Below are 26,541 nucleotides of genomic sequence, written 5' to 3'. Positions count from 1 at the left end.
GCTAGTGTGCTATATTGGAGCCCAATTAAATCATATTTCTTTAGAATGTTTGCTTTTTCTGCCCACAGTTTTTCATATTTCACCATGAGATGTTTTATTTGCATATTTTATGGAAAAGAATCAAAGGGGCAAATTCTATAAATGGCGTTCCGATTGTAGGCGGTGGTAGGCGTCCTACCACTATCTAACCAGCCAATTGGGATGCACATTTGAAAAAAAAACCAAACTCCAAGGGAGATAGCTTACATTGTAGGCATTTTTGCGAGCAGAGGGAGACGTGTAGGACCGCCTAAATTCACCTAAGAATCGGCATGGGAATGGTTTCACCCGGAAGTGGCCTTAGGCAAGCATAGGCGGCCCTAGGCATCTCCCTAGGACTGCGATAGGCACCTGAAATGTAGGCCAGCAAAATGCTGGTCTAAATTTCAAACACATGCAGCTTTTAAGCCAATCGCAGCAAGGGAATCTCTGTGCTATGATCAGTTTAGCAGCTGCAGCAGGGAACCCACCCCTTCCCCTGGTGAAGTTTGCCCAGGTGCCAATCAGCCTTAGGCACCTCACTAGTGTATCTCTGGATGCACCAGGAAGGGGAAGGCCCGCCATTCTGTTGAGATGTGTCTGCCGGCAAGAGGGAGTAAGCATCCCTTTTGCCAGCCATCAGAGAAAGTTAAAGGGGTTGCAGGTGGGTGGCAGGGGGGTCTTGGGTTCAGGAGATGATGGGACCAATAGCAGAAGGGAGTGGACATCTATCCTGCCTGGGGATGTCTCGGGGGTAGAGGCAGAAGGGAGTGGGCATCCCTCCTGCCTGGGGATGTTTTGGGGTGTGGGATGTCACAGTGGTGGCAGGAGAAATTGGGCACTCCTCCTGCCACAGATATTCAGGGGGGAGCTTCAGGGTTTCTGGCAGGAGAGAGTGGACATCCCTCCTGACAGCCAATTTCACAGAGTGAGACAGGTTCCTTGCCACGGCCGCTAGACTGATCACCTCAGAGAGATTCCCTTGCGGCGATCAGCTCAGCGGCAACACTATTCTCTAACCAGCGCCTGTGACATGGATGCTGGTTAGAGAATTGAGGTGGTTAGGTGGGGGTTAGGCGTCTGTCCATTAGAAAAGACGCGATTCTATATAGGATGCCAGTTTGCACTTTTCAAAAGCCACTTAGGCAGCTGCTGAGACTGGGTGTCCTATACAGACCCTGGCCCTTAACATATGCTCATAACTGTAAATTAATGACAATTAGCATGTATAATGACCAATTATTGATAGCAAGTCCCGATTAAATGCCAGTAAAGCAATTAAGTTTTAGGTGCAAGTGGTACTATTCTATAACTCTTCACTGGATGAGGTTTGCATTCTATTTACTCATGTTCTAGGAAGCAGGTTATCATCTTTCTTGCGTGCGAGAATGAAAAAGTGTCCATAATAATTTGACACAGTTATGGGAGCTGGATTAATATGAGGCTGAGTGATCAGCTGCAGAAGCTCATAACCTGTTTCAGGTATTGCTTTCTCTAAAAACTCCTTGTGCAAGGGAAAAGGAGAGAATTTTTTCTCGCCAACTGTGTAACAACTAGATCCTAGTACTCCACCTGTTACTAAATACCCTCCTGGTTTCAGCAATGATGAGATATTTTTCAGAGCACAATAGAAAGAGTCCTCGTCCTTGCAAGCAGCTTGTAAACACAAAAACGAAAGCAGGCAATCTGCTGCAGGCAGCAGCAGCGGTTCCAGTGGGTTGCTCCGAGTGATATCACACTTGAGAACACGTTTGACTGTTCCTCTCACTTTGGCTTCCTTCTGCATCCACTTGTCCCTGTGAAGGAAAATAATCTTTATCCAAATCATCTTCATGTCAGATTTTAATGGGAATAGCTAATGCAGGCAAATTGCAGGCAGGTATTGGGCAAATAATAAAGATTTCTTACTAGAATCCTGCAATACAGGGTGTGGCCCTAATGCTGCTGGCATTGAACTACACTTCTCCCTCCGTATTCACGGGGGATGCGGGCAGACATAGCCATGAATACCGAAAATCCGGGAATAAATTTTTGCATGTTATTTGCGGTTTTTCGGTAAAATAGACCTGAAAAAGATAATAAACCGTCAATAACTTGACCTGAGATTTGCTCCGCACAACGCAGCGATTTCCTTCAGGAACTACCAGGAGCAGCAATTTCCAAAGTGTAACATTTGGTTAAGTGACGGAAAATTATGGAGCGGAGTCAGCAGCCGAAAAATCGCGAATAAGTGAATCTGCAGTTACGGAAACCGTGGATACGGAGGTAGAAGTGTATTCTGATGTTTTTTTGTAGTGCGGGAGGTTTGTACTGATGATGGTATTATCTGCTGTGTTTTTCCAGTGGTGATTTCTGATGCTGGTGGATATGGTGATTGTGTACAATTATGGTGATAGTGGTAGAATATTATGCTGTTGCTGCTGGCTGTGGTGTAGAGGTTTGTACTGCGGGTGGTTGTATCTGCTGTGAATGTGTTGACGGTGGTCTGTGGTGCAATGGTGTTTTATGGTGATGGGAGATTAATCTCATGTCAGTTGTAGGATTAGGTGGTGGGGATGTTGAGGGTGGCTTATGGTGCTGATGCATATGGTATTTTAGGTGCACTAGTGTGACGGTATATACCTCCTGTCACAAATAACCTCAGATCTTGGGAAGAGTTCCCTGGAAGGAAACTATTACAGGAAGGCCGCATAAGTTTGAGAACTGGGAATAGCCTTGGGAAGAATACTGGCTACTTATTTACATACATATCGGAAAGACACCCTTTTGAGAGGTTGCAAAGAACCCTGAAAGGAGTGGAACACTCAGAACCCTAGAAGGAGGGACTGGAGTAACCCATCCTAAACCGAATTGCCATATACAGGACACAGACCATGCAAATCTACTCAGTACTGGCCTTAGTTATTCACAGCTGGATTTGCCATCTAATTACCACTTGGCACATCACACACTTATAAAGCCATTTGTTTTGGGTTTTATACCATACATTTTCTAATTTGAGATCTTCTGTGTTCATCCCATGCCTTTTTGAATTCCATCACTATTTCAGCCTCTCATCTCCTAACACATATGGCTCTCTCAGTCTTCTATTCCCCAAGTGCATCACTCAACACTTTTTTTGCATTGAATTTTAATTGCCAAGCATTAAATCATTCTTCTAACTTTTGCAGATTCTTTTTCATGTTTTCTACTCCCTCCGAGGTGTCTACTCTGTTATAAATCTTGGTATTATCTGCAAAAACACAAACCTTACCTTGTATCTTCTAACCCTTCTGCAATGTTGCTCACAAATATAATGAACAGAATTGGCTCCAGCACTGATCCCTGAGGCAGTCCACTACTCACCTTTCCTTCCTCTATTAACCACCTCTAATTAACTCTATTCCTCTATTAAACTCTATAAACCACCACTCTCTGATGTCTGTCTGTCAACCAGTTTCTAAACCAGTCCACCACTTTGGGCTCTAACTTCATCCCATCAGGTTTATTCAGGAGCATCCTATGAGAAACCATGTCAAAGGTTTTGCTAAAATCTAAGTAAATTTCATCTAGCGCATGTTCTCAATCCAATTTTCTGGTTGCTCAGTCAAAGTATTCAGGTCAGATTCGTTTGACACAATTTACCTTTGGTCAAATCATGTTGCCTTGTATCTTGTAATCCATTAGATTCTAGGAAATTCACTATCCTTTCTTTCAGTAACGCTTCCATTACTTTTCCAATAACTGAAGTGAGGCTTGCTGACCTAAAGTGAGGCTTCTTCTCTGCTACCACCTTTGTGAAGAGGGACCACATCAGCTTTTCTCCACTCCCATGGAAACTCTCTCATATCCAAGGATTTCGTAAACAAATCTGAACTCCCCTCAGTATCATGGGATAGATTCTGCCCAGTTACATCAAGCAACATTATGGGGCAAAGACCTAGAACAATTGCTTTCGCCCACCACTTACGAGGAATTCAGGAAGCGCCTAAAAACATACCTATTCCTGAAGTACCTAGACAACTGACCCGTACACCTCTCTCAATAACGGTTTTCTTGACCTATTCTCACTCTCTTCTCTCTTAAGTTCACTCATTTTATACCTCTTGTAATCTTTTGTAAACCACATACAACTTCACGGTATTGCGGTATATAAACTGTTATTATTATTATCCATCTTCAATTTTTTAGGTTGTTCATAAACACTTTCTTCCGTGAACGGCGCGGTATCCACTTGATTCTCATAATTATCTTTGCTAGCCAATCGTGGTCCTTCTACAGAATTTTCTTTCATGAACACAGAAGTATTTGTTTAGCCCATTTGCCTTTTTGCTTTTTCCTCATCACTCTCCACATAGCGGTTCATAGCTTCTTTTAGTCTCAGAATTCCATTTTTAGCCTTCCTCCTTTCACTAATACAAAATGTACTATATATGTAATATATTATGTAATATATTATTAACTAATAAAATATAAAATTATCCCAGGGTGTATTTGTATAAAATTATGTATGGTGACAGAACAAGTTAGACTTGTATATTTATTGAAAAACATTTATATCCTGCATATCCAAAGAACTATGCAAGTTACAACTCAACATTCATAAAATAGCACAAACAGACAAACTTTAAATCACTTAACACATTCAGTCTGTCATAATACAATAGTAAAATAAAAAGAGAATATCTGGCAATTAATATCTGGGAGAGTATCTGGGGGGGGGGCAATAACACTAAAGATCCATGATGAATAGTTGCCTTAGTTATTGAATGAATAGAAGGAACAACCAACAGTTGCTTTGATTGAAATCTTAAGATTTGAGATGGTTCATACAGCTTCAACAAGGCAGCTACTATACTGTATATGACCTTCATGTAGGCAGGTGTGTTCAGGGGTGTAGTTTGGTGGTACATTGACAGACTCAAAATATCAACCCGAGCGGTGTATATATATTCAAAATCACACCTCAATATCTATATACCACTCATCTGGGAAAGGTACAAATATATCTAAAAAAATATTTAATTAAATTTATATTACACAGTTAAAGGCCTCAGAAATGGAGCCTACGCGTAGTCATGATTTCATAGACTAGATTGTTCAGCGTAGTTTTAAATGCTTCTTGCTCCAGTCATTGGCCAAAAAACCTGTTTAGTAAAGCACTATCAATTTAATTCTCATAAATCCTTAATATAGTTCAGTTTTTAGTTTTTTAGTTTCTTGTTTTTTCAAATATTCTATTATTTTTTTCAATAAATTATTCTTATTTTAAAAATTTGTTCATTGAAATTGCACCCATCCACTCGACTGAAAACAGTGACTCGTAAACTATTTCTCTGAAAACAATAATCGATCTTAGAGATACCCTTTAACTATAGGTAGTGAATAATCTTAGAGAACGCCACTTATCTGCAAGCCATGCTTAGTCTGAAAAAATGCCGACGTGGCCAGCGTTTCGCGAGATTATGCTCTTCTCCGCTGCATCAGGGCCAAAATTTGGGCATAACAGACTTCTGCATACAAAAAATATATAATTACATACTTATCTTCAAACATTCATCTTTCTAACAAACCAAACTCGTTCTTACTTCACAACTATCTCATGTCAACAGTTTTCAGATGAAAACAAGATGGCGACAGCATCTATTTTATTCAGAGACGTATTGACGTCAGCACTTTCTAAACATCTTATTGGTGTACAGATATTTTCAAACCCTCTTAATCTAGAGGCCCCAATTAAGGGAATCCTAAAAAAGTGTTGCCATTCCATATTTTTGTTTAAGCCGTTCGGATACAAAGTATCCAAGTGATTAATCCACCGTTGTTCATGTTGGGCCAGATATCGCCTAAAGTTGCCTCCTCTTTTTCCTGGTTTTTAAAATTATGATCTTTTTCAATACAATGTTTTTCTAAATGTGCCCCCAAATTATGATTTTTAATATTATTTTTATGTTCTGCGAGGCGAATATTAACCTTTCTCGAAGTTTGCCCCACATATATAAGGTCACATGAGCATCTCAAAGCATGCACTACCCTTTGCTTTTACAATTCGAAGTATGATTCAGGGTAAATTCTTTTTTATCTCTCGGATTGCAGAATGTCTTACACATCTGACACTTCCCACAGGCATAGTGTCCTAAGTTATCCCTCTCCCTATCCATGGTCACATCTAGAGACATAGATGGACATAATATATCTTTTAAATTATGATTCCTGCGATATGCTATTCTTAAATGGCAGTCCTGAAAGACTCCTGATATTTTTAACATATCCCAATGTTTTTTTAGGGAGCGAACGATCTGGTAGCTGTTATTGGCATAAGTTAACACACAAGTTATGCACCGGTCATCTGTATTCTGACTTCCCTGCCGTTTATGAGTCAACAAAGACTCATGATGATTATAATAAGCTCTTTTGTATGCTGTTGTTACTATTTTACGGGGATACCCCCATTGCAGAAATTTTTCTTTCATAACCTCTGCCTGTTTCTTAAATTCTGCATTAGATGTACAAATTCTCTGGATTCTTAAGAATTGAGAAAAAGGCAAACTTCTCTTTAGGGAACTGGGATGGGCACAAGAGAAATGGAGGGCAGAGTTACAATCCGTCGGTTTTATATATACTTTTGTGTGAAACTCCCCATCCATAATCTCCACACACACATCTAGGAATGATATAATAACAGGACTAAATGAATACGTGAACTCGTAAAATGAATATAAATAAAGTAAAAAAAAAAAAAAAGAGAGAGAAGCATGGGATAAACATAGAGGATCTCTCAGAGAGAAGGGAAGGAATTGTAGAGACCAAGTGGTGAGTTTGAGTTCAGGCTTTTTTAATGAAGATTTACGCAGAAAAATACAATTGAAACACAGAACATCCTCAGTGACAGAACTAAAACCCAAAGGAAAATAGAAACAAACCTGTTACTAGAAGTCATCATTAGAACTCTCAAAATAAGCCACTGTCACCCCAGTGTCAAGGTGCTATATTGGAACCCAATTAAATCATTTTTCTATAGGATGTTTGCTTTTTCTGCCAACAGTTTTTCATATTTCACCATGAGATGTTTTATGTGCATATTTTATGGAAAAGAATCAAAGGGGCAAATTCTATAAATGGCGTTCCGATTGTAGGCGGTGGTAGGCGTCCTACCACTGTCTAACCAACCAATTGGGATGCACATTTAAAAAAAACAAAACAAATTCCAAGGGAGATAGCCTAAATTGTAGGCATTTTTGCGAGCAGAGGGAGACGTGGGCCCCAAGAATCGGCGTGGGCATGGTTTCACCCGGAAGTGGCCTTAGGCAAGCAGAGGCAGTCCTTGGCATCTCCCTAGGACTGCGATAGGCACCTGAAATGTAGGCCAGCAAAATGCTGGTCTAAATTTCAAACAGAAGCGGCTTTTAAGCCAATTGCAGCAAGGGAATCTCTGTGCTATGATCAGTTTAGCAGCTGCAGCAGGGAACCCATTCCGCCCCCCCCCCCCCCCCGGTGAAGGCGGAATGGGTTCCCCCGGTGAAGGTTGCCGGCAGGAGGGATGCCCACTCCCTCCTGCCAGAGCCTCCAAATCTTCCATCTCTGAATGTCCATGACAGCAGGCATGTCCATTACCTCCTGCCATTACTGAGACATCCATCGGAAAGAGGGATGCCCACTCCCACTCCCTCTGCCACCTCCCCCCCAAAGACTCTGATTGGCTAGATCCCTTAGGCTACTCCTATGGGGGGTGGCCAAAGGGATTTGTTCAATTTGAATCTTAGAGAGAGATCTAAGACTCCAATTGGCCCAGGTGCCAATCAGCCTTAGGCCCCTCACTAGTGTATCTCTGGATGCACCAGGAAGGTGAAGGCCCGCCTTCTGTTGAGACGTGCCTGCCGGCAAGAGGGAATAAGCTGGGGATGTCTCGGGGGTAGAGGCAGAAGGGAGTGGGCATCCCTCCTTGCTGGGGATGTTTTGGGGTGTGAGATGTCACAGTGGTGGCAGGAGAATTTGGGCACTCCTCCTGCCACAGATATTCAGGGGGGAGCTTCAGGGTTTCTGACAGGAGAGAGTGGACATCCCTCCTGACGGCCAATTTCACAGAGTGAGACAGGTTCCTTGCCACGGCCGCTAGACTGATCACCTCAGAGAGATTCCCTTGCGGCAATCAGCTCAGCGGCAACACAATTCTCTAACCAGCGCCTGTGACATGGATGCTGGTTAGAGAATTGAGGTGGTTAGGTGGGGGTTAGGCGTCTGTCCATTAGAAAAGACGCGATTCTATATAGGATGCCAGTTTGCACTTTTCAAAAGCCACTTAGGCAGCTGCTGAGACTGGGTGTCCTATACAAACTCTGGCCCTTAACATATGCTCATAACTGTAAATTAATGACAATTAGCATGTATAATGCCCAATTATTGATAGCAAGTCCCGATTAAATGCCAGTAAAGCAATTAAGTTTTAGGTGCAAGTGGTACTATTCTATAACTCTTCACTGGATGAGGTTTGCATTCTATTTACTCATGTTCTAGGAGGCAGGTTATCATCTTTCTTGCGTGCGAGAATGAAAAAATGTCCATAATAATTTGCCAGAGTTATGGGAGCTGGATTAATATGAGGCTGAGTGATCAGCTGCAGAAGCTCATAACCTGTTTCAGGTATTGCTTTCTCTAAAATCTCCTTGTGCAAGGGAAAAGGAGAGAATTTTTTCTTGCCAACTGTGTAACAACTAGATCCTAGTACTCCACCTGTTACTAAATACCCTCCTGGTTTCAGCAATGATGAGATATTTTTCAGAGCACAATAGAAAGAGTCCTCGTCCTTGGTAGCAACTTGCAAACACAAAAACGAGATCAGGCAATCTGCTGCAGGCAGCAGCAGCGGTTCCAGTGGGTTGCTCCGAGTGACATCACACTTGAGAACGCGTTTGACTGTTCCTCTCACTTTGGCTTCCTTCTGCATCCACTTGTCCCTGTGAAGGAAAAGAATCTTTATCCAAATCATCTTCATGTCAGATTTTAATGGGAATAGCTAATGCAGGCAAAGTGCAGGCAGATATTGGGCAAATAATAAAGATTTCTTACTAGAATCCTGCAATACAGGGTGTGGCCCTAATGCTGCTGGCATTGAACTACACTTCTCCCTCCGTATTCACGGGGGATGTGGGCAGACATAGCCATGAATACCGAAAATCCGGGAATAAATTTTTGCATGGTATTTGCGGTTTTTTGGTAAAATAGACCTGAAAAAGATAATAAACCGTCAATAACTTGACCTGAGATTTGCTCCGTACAACGCTGGGAGCAGCGATTTCCTTCAGGAACCACCAGGAGCAGCGATTTCCAAAGTGTAACACTGGGTTCAGTGACAGAAAATTATGGAGCGGAGTCAGCAGCCGAAAAAATCGCGAATAAGCGAATCTGCAGTTAAGGAAACCGTGGATACGAAGGTAGAAGTGTATTCTGATGTTTTTTTGTGGTGCGGGAGGTTTGTACTGATGATGGTAATATCTGCTGTGTTTTTCTAGTGGTGATTTCTGATGCTGGTGGATATGGTGATGGTGTACAATTATGGTGATAGTGGTAGAATATTATGCTGTTGCTGCTGGCTGTGGTGTAGAGGTTTGTACTGCAGGTGGTTGTATCTGCTATGAATGTGCTGATGGTGGTCTGTGGTGCAATGGTGTTTTATGGTGATGGGAGATTAATCTCATGTCAGTTGTAGGATTAGGTGGTGGGGATGTTGAGGGTGGCTTGTGGTGCTGATGCATATGTAATGTAATGTAATGTAATTTATTTCTTATATACCGCTACATCCGTTAGGTTCTAAGCGGTTTGAAGAAAATATACATTAAGATTATAAATGAGAAGTAAGAAGGTACTTAAAAAATTCCCTTATTGTCCCGAAGGCTCACAATCTAACTAAAGTACCTGGAAATTAATAAAGAAGAGAAAATAAAGATGGTTGAAAAAAGAAAAATTCTATGTGAACTTATAGGATGGAAATTAAACTGACAGTGAAGAACTGTATGAAAAATACATATGGAATGCAGTTAGAGAGGGTAGGTTACAATCTATTTATGGTATTTGTTTAATTGGAAGGTGTTAAGGTGGGTAATTTGGGGGAAGGTTATCTGAAGGTAGGTGAATCTTCTGGAGGTAAAAGAGGAGGGGTTAAGATATTTGGATGAATTTTTTGAAAAGCAGGGTTTTGATTTCTTTTCTGAATGTTTTGAAGTTGTCTGATATTGTCATAAGATTGGAGATGGAATGGTTGATTTTTGCTGCTTGTGTTGCCAGAAGGTTGTCAAACATTTTCTTGCGTTGTGTGCCTTTGAGTGGGGGGAAGGCGAAAGGGTTCGAGGTTCTTCTGTGTCTTGAGGTGGAGATTTGGTTTAAGCGGTTGTTTAGATAGGAGGGGGAAGAGCCGTGTAATGCTTTGAATATCAGGCAGTGGAATTTGAATTGGATTCGTGCTTGTATGGGTAGCCAGTGAGAGTCTAAGAAGGCAGTTGTTATGTGATCATATTTTTTGAGTGAGTAGATCAATCTGAGGGCGGTGTTTTGTATGGTCTGGAGTTGTTTTATCATAGTGGCTGGACAAGGAAGATATAGGGAGTTGCAATAATCCAGCAGACCTAAGACTAGGGATTGGACGATTAGTCTAAATTGTGCTTGGTCAAAGAATTTTCTGATTTTACGGAGATTTCTCATGGTTAGAAAAGCTTTCTGGGTTGTTTTGTTGATCTGGGGCTGCATTGTGCAACATCTGTCTATCGTAACTCCTACTAGTTTTAGTTCGGGTTGTATTGGGTATTTGGTATTTTTGATTTTTAGTTCAGTGATGGTAGGAGTTTGGGCTTTTTCGAGCAAAAGGAATTTTGTTTTTTCAGAATTTAGTTTTAGTTTGTGATCCATCATCCATTTTTCTACTGTGTCTAAGGTTGTTTCTAGCTTTGTTGTGGTGGTGGTCTCTGATGGGTCGAAGGGGAGGATTATGGTGATGTCATCAGCATAGCTGAAAGATGTGACATCTAGGGTATCTAAAGTGGCTCCTAGGGAGAAGATAAAGAGGTTGAAGAGCGTAGGTGAGAGAGGTGATCCTTGTGGAACTCCGCAGGGATTTGTCCATGGTTCTGGTTTTATATATTTATTTATATATATATATATATATATATATATATATATATATATATATATATATATATATATATATATATATATATATAAATAAAATATATAAAACCAGAACCATGGACAAATCCCTGCGGAGTTCCACAAGGATCACCTCTCTCACCTACGCTCTATATATATATATAATATGGTATATATATATAATATGGTATTTTAGGTGCACTAGTGTGACGGTATATACCTCCTGTCACAAATAACCTCAGATCTTGGGAAGAGTTCCCTGGAAGGAAACTATTACAGGAAGGCCGCATAAGTTTGAGAACTGGGAATAGCCTTGGGAAGAATAACGGCTATTCATTTACATACATATCGGAAAGACACCCTTTTGAGGGGTTGCAAAGGATCCTGAAAGGAGAGGAACACTCAGTACCCTAGAAGGAGGGACTGAAGTAACCCATCCTAAACCGAATTGCCATATACAGGACACAGACCATGCAAATCTACTCAGTACTGGCCTTAGTTATTCACAGCTGGATTTGCCATCTAATTACCACTTGGCACATCACACACTTATAAAGCCATTTGTTTTGGGTTTTATACCATACATTTTCTAATTTGAGATCTTCTGTGTTCATCCCATGCCTTTTTGAATTCCATCACTATTTTTGTCTCTACCACCTCGCTTGGGAAGGCATTTCAGGTATCAACTATTCTCACTGTGAAAAAGAATTTCCTGACATTTCTCCTAAGTCTACCACCCTGCAACCTCAATCCATGCCCTCTTTTTCCTTTCTCTGCAAAAGATTTGTTTCTATATTAATACCTTTCACGTTTTTAAACATATGTATCATATCTCTCTTGTCCCTTCACTCCTCTAGAGTATATATATTCAGGTCTTCCAGTGTCTTCTTGTATATCTTTTGGTGCAAGCCCCAAACCATTTTTGTCACCTTCCTCTCGACCACTTCAACTCTTTATACATCCTTAGCCAGATACGGCCTCCAAAACTGAATGCATGACCCAAGTGGGGCCTCACCAATGACTTGTACAGGGGCATCAATAATTCCTTTCTTCTGCTGGCTACACCCCTCTCTATACAGCCTAGCATTCTTCTGGCTATAACCATTGCCTTGTCACACTGTTTTGTCACCTTCTAATCCTCAGACCCAATTACTCCAAGGTCTTTGATCAAAATTTATCATTTGATATTCCCATTAACACTCTTGTTAGAAAATGCTATTTTCTTTTATGGAAGCTTCAAACAATTAAGCCATATTTTGACCTTTCCTTTTTTAGGCTATTGGTACAGTCACTTATTCTAAGCCCTTTAGATTACTGTAACATCCTGTATTTGTCAATCTGAAAGAAAAACATCAAGAAGTTGCAAGTTATTCAAAATACCGCTGTTCGTTTGATATTAAATCTGAAAAAATTCGACCATGTAACAAAATATTACCAAAAATTGCACTGGTTGACAATTGAGGCGAGAATATTGTTTAAGTTTGGTTATATATGTTTTAAGTCTTATGTTTTATGTTTTTTACCTAATTATTTTCTCGACCATTTTGAATTTGTTAATAGAAAACGCCCTACTCGGGGTTTGTGGATATTTGACTTTCCATCTATTAAGGGATGTGTTTACAAAGGATTTTTTGGGGAGAATTCCATCTTATCATGCAAGTTTATGGGATAAACATCTTGGTAGTTTTATATTAAGTTCTAACACCTATCTGGTATTTAGAAAATTGTTAAAAACATACTTGTTTGGTAAATTTTTAAACTAATGGATTGTAATTCATTGTGAATATCCAGAATCTTTACTCTAAACTACACAGAACTGAGAGGTAGCTGCAGTATACAAGCATATTGTTATGTTATATCTTTCCCTTTCTGTGCATTTCAGCCTCTCATCTCCTAATACATATGGCTCTCTCAGTCTTCTATTCCCCAAGTGCATCATTCAACACTTTTTTTGCATTGAATTTTAATTGCCAAGCATTAAATCATTCTTCTAACTTTTGCAGATTCTTTTTCATGTTTTCTACTCCCTCCGAGGTGTCTACTCTGTTATACATCTTGGTATCATCTGCAAAAACACAAACCTTACCTTGTATCTTCTAACCCTTCTGCAGTGTTGCTCACAAATATAATGAACAGAATTGGCTCCAGCATTGATCCCTAAGGCACTCCACTACTCACCTTTCCTTCCTCTGAGTAAACTCTATTACCGTATTTTCACGCATATAACGCGCGCGTTATACACGATTTTATAAACCGTGCATAACCATGCGTGTTATACGTGTGAGCATGTTGTACACATTTTTTTTTTCATTTGAATCCGGCATTCCTGCTGCGAACCGGCATCCTCCCCCCCCCCCCCCGCTTGCGTCACCCGCCCCTCTCCCGCGATCCTACATCCCCCCCAGCACCGCAAAGACAACTCTTACCTGATTGGGCACCGGCACCGGCGCCAGTGCCAGTGCCCGAAGATCCTCCCTCGTTGGGTTGGGCTGGGCTGGGCTGGGCTGGGCAGTGCGAGAGAGATCCTCCTTCTTCCTGCGCCGGGCTGGACTAGGCTTTGAGCATTTGCACATGCTCAAAGCCTTCTGGTCTCGCTCTCTCCGAGCTCAAAGCCTAGTCCAGCCCGGCGCAGGAAGAAGGAGGATCTCTCTTGCACCGCCCAGCCCAGCCCAGCCCAACCCAACCCAATGAGGGAGGATCTTCGGGCACTGGCACATCCTGTGCATTGGTGCTGGTGCCGGTGCCCAATCAGGTAAGAGTTGTCTTTACGGTGCTGGGGGGGATGTAGGATCGCGGAGGAGGGGGGGTGACGTGAGCGGGGGGGGGAGGATGCCGGTTCGCAGGGGGAATGCCGGATTCGAATGAAAAAAAATGCTCTCTCGGGTAAGCGAGCGGGGGGGGGGGATTCCGGGTCGGAGTAGGCGGGAGGAAGTTTTAGCATGCGTGGTAAACACGTGTGCACGCTATATTAAATTTTTTAACATAAATTTGTGTTCCCCGCGCGCTATACCCGTGTGCGCGTTTTACACGGGTGCGCGGTATATGGGTGAAAATACGGTAACCACCACTCTCTGATGTCTGTCTGTCAACCAGTTTCTAATCCAGTTCACCACTTTGAGCTCTAACTTCATCCCGTCAAGTTTATTCAGGAGCATCCTATGAGAAACCATGTCATAGGTTTTGCTAAAATCTAAGTAAATTTCATCTAATGCATGTTCTCAATCCAATTTTCTGGTTGCTCAGTCAGAGTATTCAGTCAGATTCATTTGACACAATTTACCTTTGGTCAAATCATGTTGCCTTGGATCTTGTAATTCACTATCCTTTCTTTCAGTAACGCTTCCATTACTTTTCCAATAACTGAAGTGAGGCTTGCTGACCTAAAGTGAAGCTTCTTCTCTGCCATCACTTTTGTGAAGAGGGACCACATCAGCTTTTCTCCACTCCCATGGAAACTGTCTCATATCCAAGGATTTTGTAAACAAATCTGAACTCCCCTCAGTATCCTGGGATGGATCCCGCCCAGTTCCATGGCTTTATCCACCTTCAATTTTTTAGGTTGTGCATAAACACTATCTTCCGTGAATGGTGCGGTATCCACTCGATTCTCATATTTACCTTTGCTAGCCAATGGTGGTCCTTCTACAGAATTTTCTTTCATGAACACAGAAGTATTTGTTTAGCCCATTTGCTTTTTCCTCATCCCTCTCCACATAACGGTTCATAGCTTCTTTCAGTCTCAGAATTCCATTTTTAGCCTTCCTCCTTTCACTAATATAAAATGTACTATATATGTAATATATTATGTAATATAATATTAACTAATATAATATAAAATTATCCCAGGGTGTATTTGTATAAAATTATGCATGGTGACAGAACAAATTAGACTTGTATATTTATTGAAAAAACATTTATATCCTGCATATCCAAAGAACTATGCAAGTTACAACTCAACATTCATAAAATAGCACAAACAGACAAACTTTAAATTACTTAACACATTCAGTCTGTCATAATACAATAGTAAAAATAAAAAAGAGAATACCTGGCAATTAATATCTGGGAGAATATTCCATAAATGGAGGGGGCCAACAACACTAAAGATCCATGATGAATAGTTACCTTAGTTATTGAATGAATAGAAGGAACAACCAACAGTTGCTTTGATTGAGATCTTAAGATTCGAGATGGTTCATACAGCTTCAACAAGGCAGCTACTATACTGTATATGACCTTCACGTAGGCAGGTGTGTTCAGGGGTGTAGTTTGGTGCTATATTGACAGTCATAAACTACATGTGCAATACATGTAAAATACAGTTGTGTAGATTTACACCAGCCATATGTGCCTACATTTTAGCTGTGCTTTCTGCATGTTTTGAGAATATTTTATAAAGATACATAGGCACATATGTGTCTTTATAAAAAAAAGCCTCAAAACAGGTGCTTACCTCCCCAACTAAGTGACCTGTTATAAAATGACCTTCAGTGAGAAAATTTTTTAAGAATTTTATTTATAGTATTTGTGTAAAAGGCCTATACGAAAACTTCATATTACCTCTGTGAATAGAAGTCAGTAATGATAGTTCTTTGAATATGTTCTGCTGTCAGGATCTATTTTTCTACTTTACTGCAACTACTGTTTGTGGTGTTTCAAATACCCTTCATACCCCCCTCCCCCTCCATTTATATTTTATTTTTTCAATTTTCTATACTGTTGTACCAGGGAGCTCAGAACGGTTTACATGAATTTATTCAGATACTAAAGCATTTTTCCCTATTTGTCCTCTCATCTTAACTACTGCAACTCTCTTTACAATGGAATTACTCAAAAAGAATTGCGACGTCTACAGCTAATTCAGAACACGGCAATAAAACTTATATACAAATTAGGGAAATACGATCATGTCACACCTCTCCTGAAAGAAGCCCACTGGCTTCCCATCACACATCGCATTACCTAAAAAACCATCTTTTTGGTTTTTAAAATTAAACTTTCCCATCAACCTTCTTTTCTCGATAAGTTCCTTATTCCCTTGCGTCCCTCACGAACTCTCAGATCAGCTGATCAGAACTTACTCTTCATTCCTTCTAAAACGGAATTTTTCTATACTAGAAAAACAAACATTTCAGTGGTAGCCCCAACCCTATGGAATGCTTTACCATCTCATCTCCATCATGAAAAATCTATCGATAAATTTAAGACTAACCTAAAAACGTTTTTATTTCAAGACGCATTCAATCGTTCTTGAATTTCTCTTCTTAAATCCACCAACTGCTTTCAAGAAGCGATCCTACCCTTAATGTTTTATCCCCTCTCTTTCCATTTCCTTTCTACCCCCTTTTTTCTTTTTTTTTCCCCCTTCTTATCTCTAATAATGTAACTTTACCCCACTCCTCCCTTTCATTCATCACTTTCAAGTCTGTCTTGTCAATGTCTTTAATGTCCACCTCCCTTTCTCTCCATAGACATTACTTTTAAGTACTATTTTTATCTCTATTTTAGTATTTTATTGTAAACCGGCTAGATACTCGTTGATGGTCGGTATATTAAAAATCAATAAACTTGAAACTCACAATCTATCTAATGTACTTGGGTCAATGGGGGGATTAAGTGACTTGGCCAGGGTCACAAGGAGCAGTGTGGGTTTGAACCCACAACCTGAGGGTGCTGAGGCTGTAGCTTTAACCACTGTGCCACTCTAGAAATGAAAATGTAGTAGAAGTGAGCCAAGTATAGGACAATGAAGCCATTGTGACATCACTGATGAGGTTGGTTCTTAGACATTAGTGGAATGAGGCATTATGATGTCACAATACCAGTTCTGGTTATCAGAGGCTGAAGCTTTTCACACTATTTACTTATTCCATTTTCTATACCGTTCTCCCAAGGGAGCTCAGAGTAGCAATCTTGGGTTCATTCAGATATGCATCTCATTTTGCAATGGCCAAATCCTGTACTAATGTTGCAGGCTGATATAACAGTAATTCCCATACTGCTCTTGCCCATGTTATTCCAGTCTGTATTTTTCTGAATCCAACATTTCTATACACAGGATCACTAAAAATGGGCACAGTAAAAAGGAAACAAAACAATTATTTTTTCCTTTAGATAATTTTTGGATTTTTTTGACAAATTTTCTGCCATTTTTTGTTTTTTTTCAGAAAATAATTAGTGTAGAAGAAGAAGTGAGAAGATTTAGGGACTCATTTGTATGTCAAAGTCCTTTAAAAATGAGCCCCATTGTGAATGTTGTTTATGTACATAAAATTTTCTGAATTGAAAAAGGAAATGAAATGCAAATATCTAATACAATAATCACTCTGGATAATTCTTATACTGATCCAATTAAAAGTGTCAGAGCATGCAGAGAACCCTTTTTATCTAGTACCTACCCAACTACAGAATGGGTGTTTTTGCTTCTAATTGGCTGAAATAAAAGGAAGTCCAACTTTAAAAGATAATAACAGCTGCAAACTCACCTTGAGTATTGCGTTCAATTCTGGTCACCTTATTTCAAGAAAAAAAATAGCGGAACTAGAAAAGGTTCAAAGAAGAGCTGATAAAGGGGATGGAACTTCTCTCATATGAGGAAAGACCCATTAAGCCTATCCTTATGTTCTTATGTTCTAACAGTGTGATGTCATACAGGAGTTAATTTTATAATAGTGCATACTTAGGGGTCCTTTTATCAAGCCATGCTAGTGGGCTTAGAGCGTCGGAAATTTCATCACTCGCTAATCCCTGCGGCCGGCTAAAAAACTAACGCCTGCTCAATGCAGGCATTAGCGGCTAGCGCGGCAGGCGGTTTAATACGCGGTATTACCGCAGCATGATAAAAGGACCCCTTAGATACATCTAGCAATTATTTTCTTTCTTTAATCCATGCTTTTATCATTTTGAGTCTTGACTACAGTCTCTGTGTGGGTTTGTCAAACATGCAGTAACAGAGATACATCTAATCCAGAACACTGTGTCTGGGTTATTGTTAATGAAAATATGTAAGGATCATGTGATACCACATTTAACACTGCTACATTGGCTCCTTGTTGAATTCTTCACCCAGTTTAAGTGGTTGTATTTGATTCTTAGGGCAGTTTTTAATTAAGATCAACCTGAGCTAACCAATCAGATGTTTCATTAAGCCCCTCTGGAGCCATGGAGTTCAGCATGAACATCCATCGGAGTTCTTTTAAATTAAGGTTTCTTTCAACATGAGATCTATAAAAACGCGGTTGACTGAACATAAGTCCCGGGTACATACTCGTAACGAAGCTTCCCCAGTGGTACGTCATTGGAAGCTTTGTGGGCATACTCTAAGTGATCTTAAATGGAGAGTACTAGATGTAATTACGTAGGGTGGGAGGGAGGTAATGTTGAAAGAAACCTTAATTTAAAAGAACTCCGATGGATGTTCATGCTGAACTCCATGGCTCCGGAGGGGCTTAATGAAACATCTGATTGGTTAGCTCAGGTTGATCTTAATTAAAAATTCTCCGGATATGACGTCAGGGGTGGGGGATATTTCAGTGCGTGCAAGGACGCGGCCATCTTTCGGATGCCGATTGGCACTTTAAACAGTAATATTAAGCTATGCAGGTATGTTGTTTTTTTAATATTGATGTTTATAATAGTTGTAATTACAAATTCTCTCCCGAGATATTTTGTGTGTTCTTCTCTAGTGTCCCCAGCCTTGACAAAGAGTGACGAAACGCGTTGGCCGAGGGGAGCGCTTTTTTTGAACGCTGGAGAAAAACATTTGCAGTATGATATAACAGCACATATACACATTAAAAAAAAAAAAGCAAAGTTATTTTAAATACATAACTTATTCTATTCGTATTTAAATATGCAAAATAAGATAAAAATATAGGGATGAGTGAAGACTTGACAGACCTATGAGTTATATCACTCGATACGGTCAATCTGATATCCCATAGTGGAAGTACTCTGCTTTTGTTACACCACTAGGATAGGTTTTTTTGATCTACTAGAGAAGGAACATTCTCAGTTTTACAGGATTTATTATGTGAGAGCATTCTGTTTGGAGGAAGATTTCAGATGTCTGCAGTTTACTAAGGATGGGGATAGGAGGTTTGTATAATGGGTTTTGATGTATAATTTCTTGAAGGAACAGAGGGTCTGTATGAGGGGAGTTTTAATTAAATCTTAATGGTATTTTAATTAATTGATGGTATTTTGTCATTTTGTTTTGTAACATGCTTTAGATGTGGTCAATGATGCATCTGATCAAATGTAATAACTAGATATTTATGAGTATACTTTTCCTTGCTTGGCACCAGCAAATTTTTAGAACGATGAAATGCTCATACTTTTGCTTTGAAAATTACCTCAGGAAATTTATGTGCACATGGGCAGGTCATGGGCGTTCCTAATTTATGTGTTAAGATATACAGTATATTTAGAAAATTATGCAAATAAATGCAATCCCCTCCCAGAACTGGGAATGCTTCTACCCAATCTGGGTAAAGCTATACCTGAACAGGCCATACTTAAAGCACAAAATTTTATGTATATATTGGAGAGGCAAGTTTAAATGTGCTTATTTCCAGCATAAATAACTGCTTCAAGTGAAAAAAGGGCTTTTAAGATTGTCCTCATATTGGACCAAATTCTATATATGGTGGCTAAAAATCTAATCTAATCTAATCTTCTATTTGTGCGTTGCTCATACCTATACAGGCTCAAGGCGACTGTATAGAGAGGTAAGACGGGAGAGAGAGAGGAGGTGGATAAGTAGGAGGGAGAGGCAGGGGAGAGAAAAAGAGGGGAGAGAGGAGGAAGGGGAAAGGGAGAGAGGAGAGGGTAAAGGAGATTAAGTATCGAACAGATGGATTTTCAGTTTTCTTCGGAAGATGATGTGACAAGGTTCAGTTCTGGTCCTTTCTGTAAAATCACATAGGGGCTGATGTAAACGGCAGCTAAATTGGCCAGCACCTGAAAAAATGGCACCGGCCTTGTGTCAATCACACTTAGGTGCCATTTACAGAATTGCAGCGAGCGGTGCCTATGTAAAAACATAGGTGCTTGAAAAGTTGGCGAGGGTTTTAAAGGACTATATTCCAGGCCCTTGAGTTTTTGAAGAATCATGCTTAGCGGTGCCTCAGTAATTGCCCTGCCCTTAGAAATTCCCACTTAGGCATTAGGCACCGCTAAGCGTCTTGTGATAGGCACCTATTTTTTGACAGAATCGGATATGCGCCTATTGCACAATTCAAAATTTTTTTTTACCAATTATTGAGGCTATTAAAGGGTATTTTGCCAATTAAGTTAGGCACCCTTTATAGAATCAGCCTCTTAGTGTGATTCTATAAACCAGTATTCTTCAACCACCGGTCCATGGACCAGTGCCGGTCCACAGAAATTTCCTGCCGGTCCACAGTACCAGCACGTGCATCAGGCCCAACACGGTGCGATTGATGCGGCGTTATCTTCGAGCCAGCTCCCTTTTCCTAACTGATTCAGTGCACAAAGCCACGGGCAGTGGCTCCTACGGGCATCCTGCGCCTGAACCGGAAGATTTCTCTCTGACGTTGCAACGTCAGAGGGAAGGCTTCCAGATGAGGCACGGGACGTGCAAGGTGCAATTAGTACTATTATGGGGGTGGGGTCTGGCCCACGACTTAGCCCCGTGTTCTTCAACTGCCGGTCCATAGGTGTAAAAAGGTTGAAAACCACTGCTATAAACCACCTCTAGAGTTAGTTTCAATTTATAGAATCTGAGTAGCATATCCAGTATTTAGATGCAGCCATGTAAACCGCTGCAATCCAGGCCTAGATGTCTGCACCTAAGATGTGCACAGATCAGGTATATTCTATACCAGTGTGTCTAACTTTTAGGATCACCCATGACCAGCTTGTGCCCCTCTCCTGGCCATGCTCACTTTGAGACCCCTACTCTAGAATTTACACACGCTACTTTCTAGAATACACTTAGAAAGTTGTGCAAGTAAATTCTAATTTGTACCAATAATTGCTGGTTATGTGCCAGTTATCAGCGTTGATTAGTTTGTTGAACAATTAAAGTTCAGCATGCCAATTTGCAAAGTACATAGATTTGCACACGCATCTTTGGAGGCCATACATAAAGGTGTTAAATAAATCCTAATAAATAAACATAGAATCCAGAGGACTGTGTGTTTCTCACAATGCTAATGACTTTTGTTCCACGTCTCCATACCTGTCACCTTCCATCTCACATGCAAGCTTCACCACTGCACTCCAGTCAAATGCTCCTGGTTCCTTCTTCAGCCATGTCTCCAACTCCCGCCGACTTCGGTCTGAGTAATCTGTGGCAATGATTTCTCTGAAGGACTCACAGGCTGAAAGGAATGTGTGGATAGAGGCACCAGAGCCAATTTCTATCGCAATGTCCCCATGTACACCACCTGGTTTAAAAGATTTAAAATCGGAAGTTCTGAAACAGAGTTCTGAATACATTCCCTAAAATGCCCTGAGGATGTTATGGTTAACTTTGGGGTAGTTTTGGGCCTGCAGCCTATAGGGAAGTTAGGTTAAATTAGGCTTTGCTTCCTAGCTGTTCAAACCAGTCCTGAACTGCTTTTGGGGTTTTTTTTAAGAGAATTAAGAGCACTGCAATATGGAGCTAGACTGTTTACTCTAGGTGAGATCATGGGACAGAAGAATTGTGATGCACTAAGTGACCTGAGTATAGTTAAGAGCATGACAACCCAAGCTCAATTAGGCCTGCCCATGAAGTTAGGCGGAGGGTATGTCTGCAGAGACTCCCATATCATGGGCCTATGGGCCTATCAGAGAATACTACTTTACTTCCGTGTTGCAGGCTGTTGTCAGCCAATGACAGGACTTACCATTAGTAGCTAAGGAGACAATTCCTAGATAACATGGGATTTACTGGCTATTAGTCAGAGTGAGAGAGGGGGACCACTCAATATATATCTCTGCTCTCTGCCCCGACTCTCCTGCCCTTCCCCACAGTGCAAGCCCATGGTTTTAACCTGCGGGTTTAAAGCGGGTTAAAACCACGGGCTCGCGAATTAAAAAATAAAAGTAAATAGTAAAGCATTAACGTTCCTCCCGACAAAAAAAAAAAAAGTTTCAAGCGCGGTGAGCATGTGAAGACCATCTATAGGCAAAATAGATGGTTTGTTCATGCGTCAGGATTGCTGGAGAGCGATCCGAGTGGTCGGTTGGGGCGTGATTCCAAATGCCCTCATTTGCATGAGGGCGCTTGCTCAATTGTTCCATTATGTGTTTATTTTCTAGGGCTAATTGCAATATTTATATTCTGATTTCAACAGACATCACAGTTTCTTATCAGGCATTATCAGTAAAGGCCTCGATTCACTAAAGTCAGCAATCGTCGCTAAACCTGTTTTTACAGGTTTAGCGACGATCGTTGCTAACCGACCTGATTCATAAAACGGCCGACTGCATGTTTTTCCCCTCGATCACCCATTTTCCAATCCGGCCATGCAAATTTGTAAAACCCCATGCAAAATAGCCAAGCAATTGATTCACTAACATTTGCTTGGCTATTTTGCATCGGGTTTTACAATCCTATAACCTGACTGAAGTAGACATGTTAGTAACTGTCGGGTTATTTAAAAAAAAATTTTTTAATGGCACAGACATTTTATGTGTATTACACACGCAAAATATCTGTCCCATAAAATTTTTTTTTAAATGCCTAACTGCTGCCATGGCCCTCCCCAACAACCCACTGACAATCGCGTTCTCCTCCTCCCCCGACAATTGCCACAAAACCACACGCTCCCCCTAACACTCCCCCCATACGAATATAGCAGGAAGAATGCCCACTCCCTCCTGCCATTGCCCCACGTGCAAACTGATATGACAGGAGGGATGCCCACTCCCTTCTGCCGTCGGGCCCCCTCCCCTGCCGCTGGGTCAGGTTGGGTCGAGTCCCTCCCTACTGTCGTCCACCCCTCCCCCTCCCCGTTCCTTTAAGTCGGGAGCAGGAGGGGTGCTCAGTCCCTCCTGCTCCTCCGCCAGCCACCGTCAGCAATGTGGGCCTTAGGCCCCGCCCCAGTGCATCATGTGATATACGGAGAGGGGCCAAGGCCCTGATTGGCTCAGGCACCTTGGGGTCCTCCCTTGGGAGGGGCCTGAGGTATCTGATCCAATCTGGGGCTTCCTTAGGGAGGAGCCCAAGGAAGTCCCTGATTGGCCAAAACAATGGCCAATCAGGGACTTCCTTAGGCTCCTCCTGTCAGTACTATCAGGGGTCTGCACCGACTCAATCACTTACTGAGCGATTGAGTCAGTGAGTTTGCATGCAAATGAGGTGCAAATCATTTGCATGCAAACTTGATATTGAATCAATCGCTGTTTGAAAATTGGCCAGAGAATTGGCCAACAGTGATTGAGTCTCTATCTTTAGTGAATCTGGGCCACAGACTCCAACTCATAATCCAGTTATTTTTTAATGTGGTTAATAACAGGGAAGGGAAAACAAAACACTTACAATTCAGATGTGCAGAATTAGGAGATCTATCACTACAGATAGAATCCAGGGAGGAAAGGCTGGAAAGATCAGCTACAAACTCGCTGGTCATGTGTAAATACTATTATGTGGTAAAAACACCATGAATTACTGAGGTTTGAGAGCACAAGCAGCAGAATTACTGATTATGGCCCAGATTCTCAAAACTTTAACAATGTCGCTAAGCTGTTTATCGACAGTATAGCTTACATGCATTTTAGCGGCAGATTATCAAAACAGATTATCTCTGTCTTTAGCAAGCTTTCTAGCAGTCTCTCACAATGACATGATGAGTTTCAGCGATACCATCACCTTTCACAGGGGACAGATGTAAACTTGCAAAGTGCTGTAGACAGTGCCGGTGAACTTGCAAAGCGCTACGAACTGCGCATGTAAACGCATCAGCGTCTCCATCCAAAAGAAGCACTTCTTTTGGATGGAGAGATGCCGACGTGTTTACATGCGCAGTTTATAGTGCTTTGCAAGTTCACCGGCACTGTCTACAGAACTTTGCAAGTTTATAACTGTCCCCTGAGGAAGGCGATGGTATCGCTGAAACTCGGATCCTAGTCGGGACTTTGTCTTTTGGAACTTTGCTTGTTTTTAAACTTTGATATAAACTGCAAGTAAAGGATTTCTGACCATTCGGTTGGATTTGACATCTCCAGTACCTCTTCTTGTTAGATCTGTTTTTACTCACGCCAGGAGTTGCCAGAAAATATCTTCATTAGAAAAGTATTTTTCTAGGAAAATCTTCAGAGTAGCCCAGAATCTCTAATTCAGGCTTGTCCAGCGTATAGACCGTGGGCCAAAATCCAGCCCATCAAGTGCTTTTTTTCCAGTCCCTGGAAGCCTTGCGGTTCTTGTGATGCTTAAAGTAGGATTTCTGCTTCCTCACCGTGACTTGACTCTCAGTAAGCTTGAGACTTGTGGTGACCAAGGTTTGGACTGGTCTTGCAGTTTCAAGTCTCATGAGACTTGAAACTGCCAAGATCAGCCTGAATTTCTGGTACCATTTGGCTCAAGACTTCAGAAAGCTGCATCATAGTGAGAAACAGGAATCCCACTGTTTCTTCTGCAAGTGATGCCTGGTGAAAAGTTGGAAGTGGGAGTACATGAGAGAGAGAAAAAACTGGGTGAAGGCTAAGAGGGAGAGACTGAGTGAAGGCCAGGGAAGGGACAATGAGACGTCATATATTTCCACTATCTGATGACAAATATAAACACACAAAAAAAGAGCTAACAACCCCACGTAAATAACACCAAGAAGAAAAGTGGGGACGGAACTGCACACATCAATGTGTGGCATTGTTGAGTTTTAAATAATTTACTGAATACAACATACGTACAAATGAATATCAGTCCATATAGCATATCCTCTTATAAGAGAGTCTGAAAGAATTAACAAGACAGACTAAGGTCTAAAAAGATATGCCTTATGGACTGATATTCATTTTTACGTATGTAGTATTCAGTAAATGATTTGAAACTCAAGATCACCACACGTTGATGTATACAGTTCTCTCCCCACTTTTCTTCTTGGTGCCACTATCTGATGAAACATGCTGAAAAATACGACACTGCATGTTTTGGCCCTCTGAATGTTACATATAAAATGTGGCCCCCGAAAGAAAAAAGGTGGGACAAGCCTGCTCTAATTGAATTGATACTTCTAGCCCTACAAGGGTAAAAGATAGTACCACCCACCTGAGGTAAATGTTTTAAACAAATTTTTCAAGATAAACTGCATGTAGCCATCAGATAAGAAAAGCCCTGATCCAGCACCATAGTATGTCTCCAGATAGTCCCTGGGGTTAAAATGCTCCTGGTAATCTGTAGAGATGCTGAAGTCTGCTTCCATTCTGTCCTTTCAGAGCCTGGCAAAACTCTTTGTCCCTTTGCTCTGCAGCTTGCCTCTTTTATAATGAGAATGTTTAAATATCCTTTACTCTATAGTCTAATCAAATATTGATGATTCAGATGTCCTCTGAAGCATGTCAATATTATCACAGATTGCATTCATCTGACTTTAGATAGTAAACTGTTAACTGGGGGCAGTGAGAAGCCATATGCCTGTGTTGACTCTATCTCAAGGGCATTAATATGACTTTCCTTGATTGGACTACAGCACACCAATACTACCAAACAGTTGGATATGGGAGGGGAGCTAGATGTAGTGTACTTGGACTTTAGTAAAGCTTTAGATATGGTGTCACGCAGGCGATTGATAAATAAATTGAGTGCATTTGGTATGGACCCTAAAGTGACAAATTGGATTAGAAGCTGGTTACATGGAAGTAGACAAAGGGTAGTAGTAAATGGAGTTTGCTCAGAGGAAAAGAATGTTATTATTTAAGTGCTGCAGGGATCTATCCTTGGGCCGCTCTATTTGACATCTTTGTGAGTGATATTGCAGAAGAACATTTGGCAAAGTTTGTCTTTTTGCAGATGATACCAAGTTCTGCAATAGGGTAGATACCCAGGAGAGAATGGATAACATGAGGCGGGATCTAATGAAGCTTGAAGAATGGCTTGGTAATTGTTAACTAAGATTTAATGCTAAAAAATGAAGGATCATGCACTTAGGATACAAAAATCCAGAAGAACAGTATAACATAGAAGGTGAAGTACTTCTGTGTATGGAAAAAGAGCAGGACTTGGGTTGATTGTGTCTGGTGATCTCAGGGTGGGAAAACAAGTAGAAAAGGTGGCGGTCAAAGCCAGGGAGATTCTTGGGTGCATAAGGAGAGGAATGGCCGGTAAGAAAAGGGAGGTGATACATGACTGAATGGATAGAAGTAATTGTAGTAGTAATGCCATTGTAGAAGTATCCATTTGGAATACTGTGTGCAGTTTTGAGACCACACCATCAAAAAGATATAAATAGAATGCAGTTG

The 26,541-nt window shown here is 41.0% G+C and overlaps 1 protein-coding gene across 1 annotated transcript; it reads right to left on the bottom strand.

Moving 5' to 3' along the window:
• Positions 1-7,908: 7,908 nt before the first annotated feature.
• LOC117347333 (nicotinamide N-methyltransferase-like) lies at positions 7,909-25,524 on the bottom strand. Its single transcript, XM_033918128.1, has 3 exons — positions 25,352-25,524; positions 21,338-21,545; positions 7,909-8,951 (listed from the first exon to the last, which is right to left on the bottom strand). The coding sequence occupies exons 1-3, from the start codon at positions 25,503-25,505 to the stop codon at positions 8,501-8,503; spliced, it is 813 nt and encodes a 270-aa protein (XP_033774019.1). The 5' UTR covers positions 25,506-25,524; the 3' UTR covers positions 7,909-8,500.
• Between the last annotated feature and the right edge of the window lie 1,017 nt (positions 25,525-26,541).

Source organism: Geotrypetes seraphini, chromosome 13 (assembly GCF_902459505.1).
Source record: "Geotrypetes seraphini chromosome 13, aGeoSer1.1, whole genome shotgun sequence".
Taxonomy (NCBI): Eukaryota; Metazoa; Chordata; class Amphibia; order Gymnophiona; family Dermophiidae; genus Geotrypetes; species Geotrypetes seraphini.
This window is presented reverse-complemented; position numbering and strand designations above follow the sequence as displayed.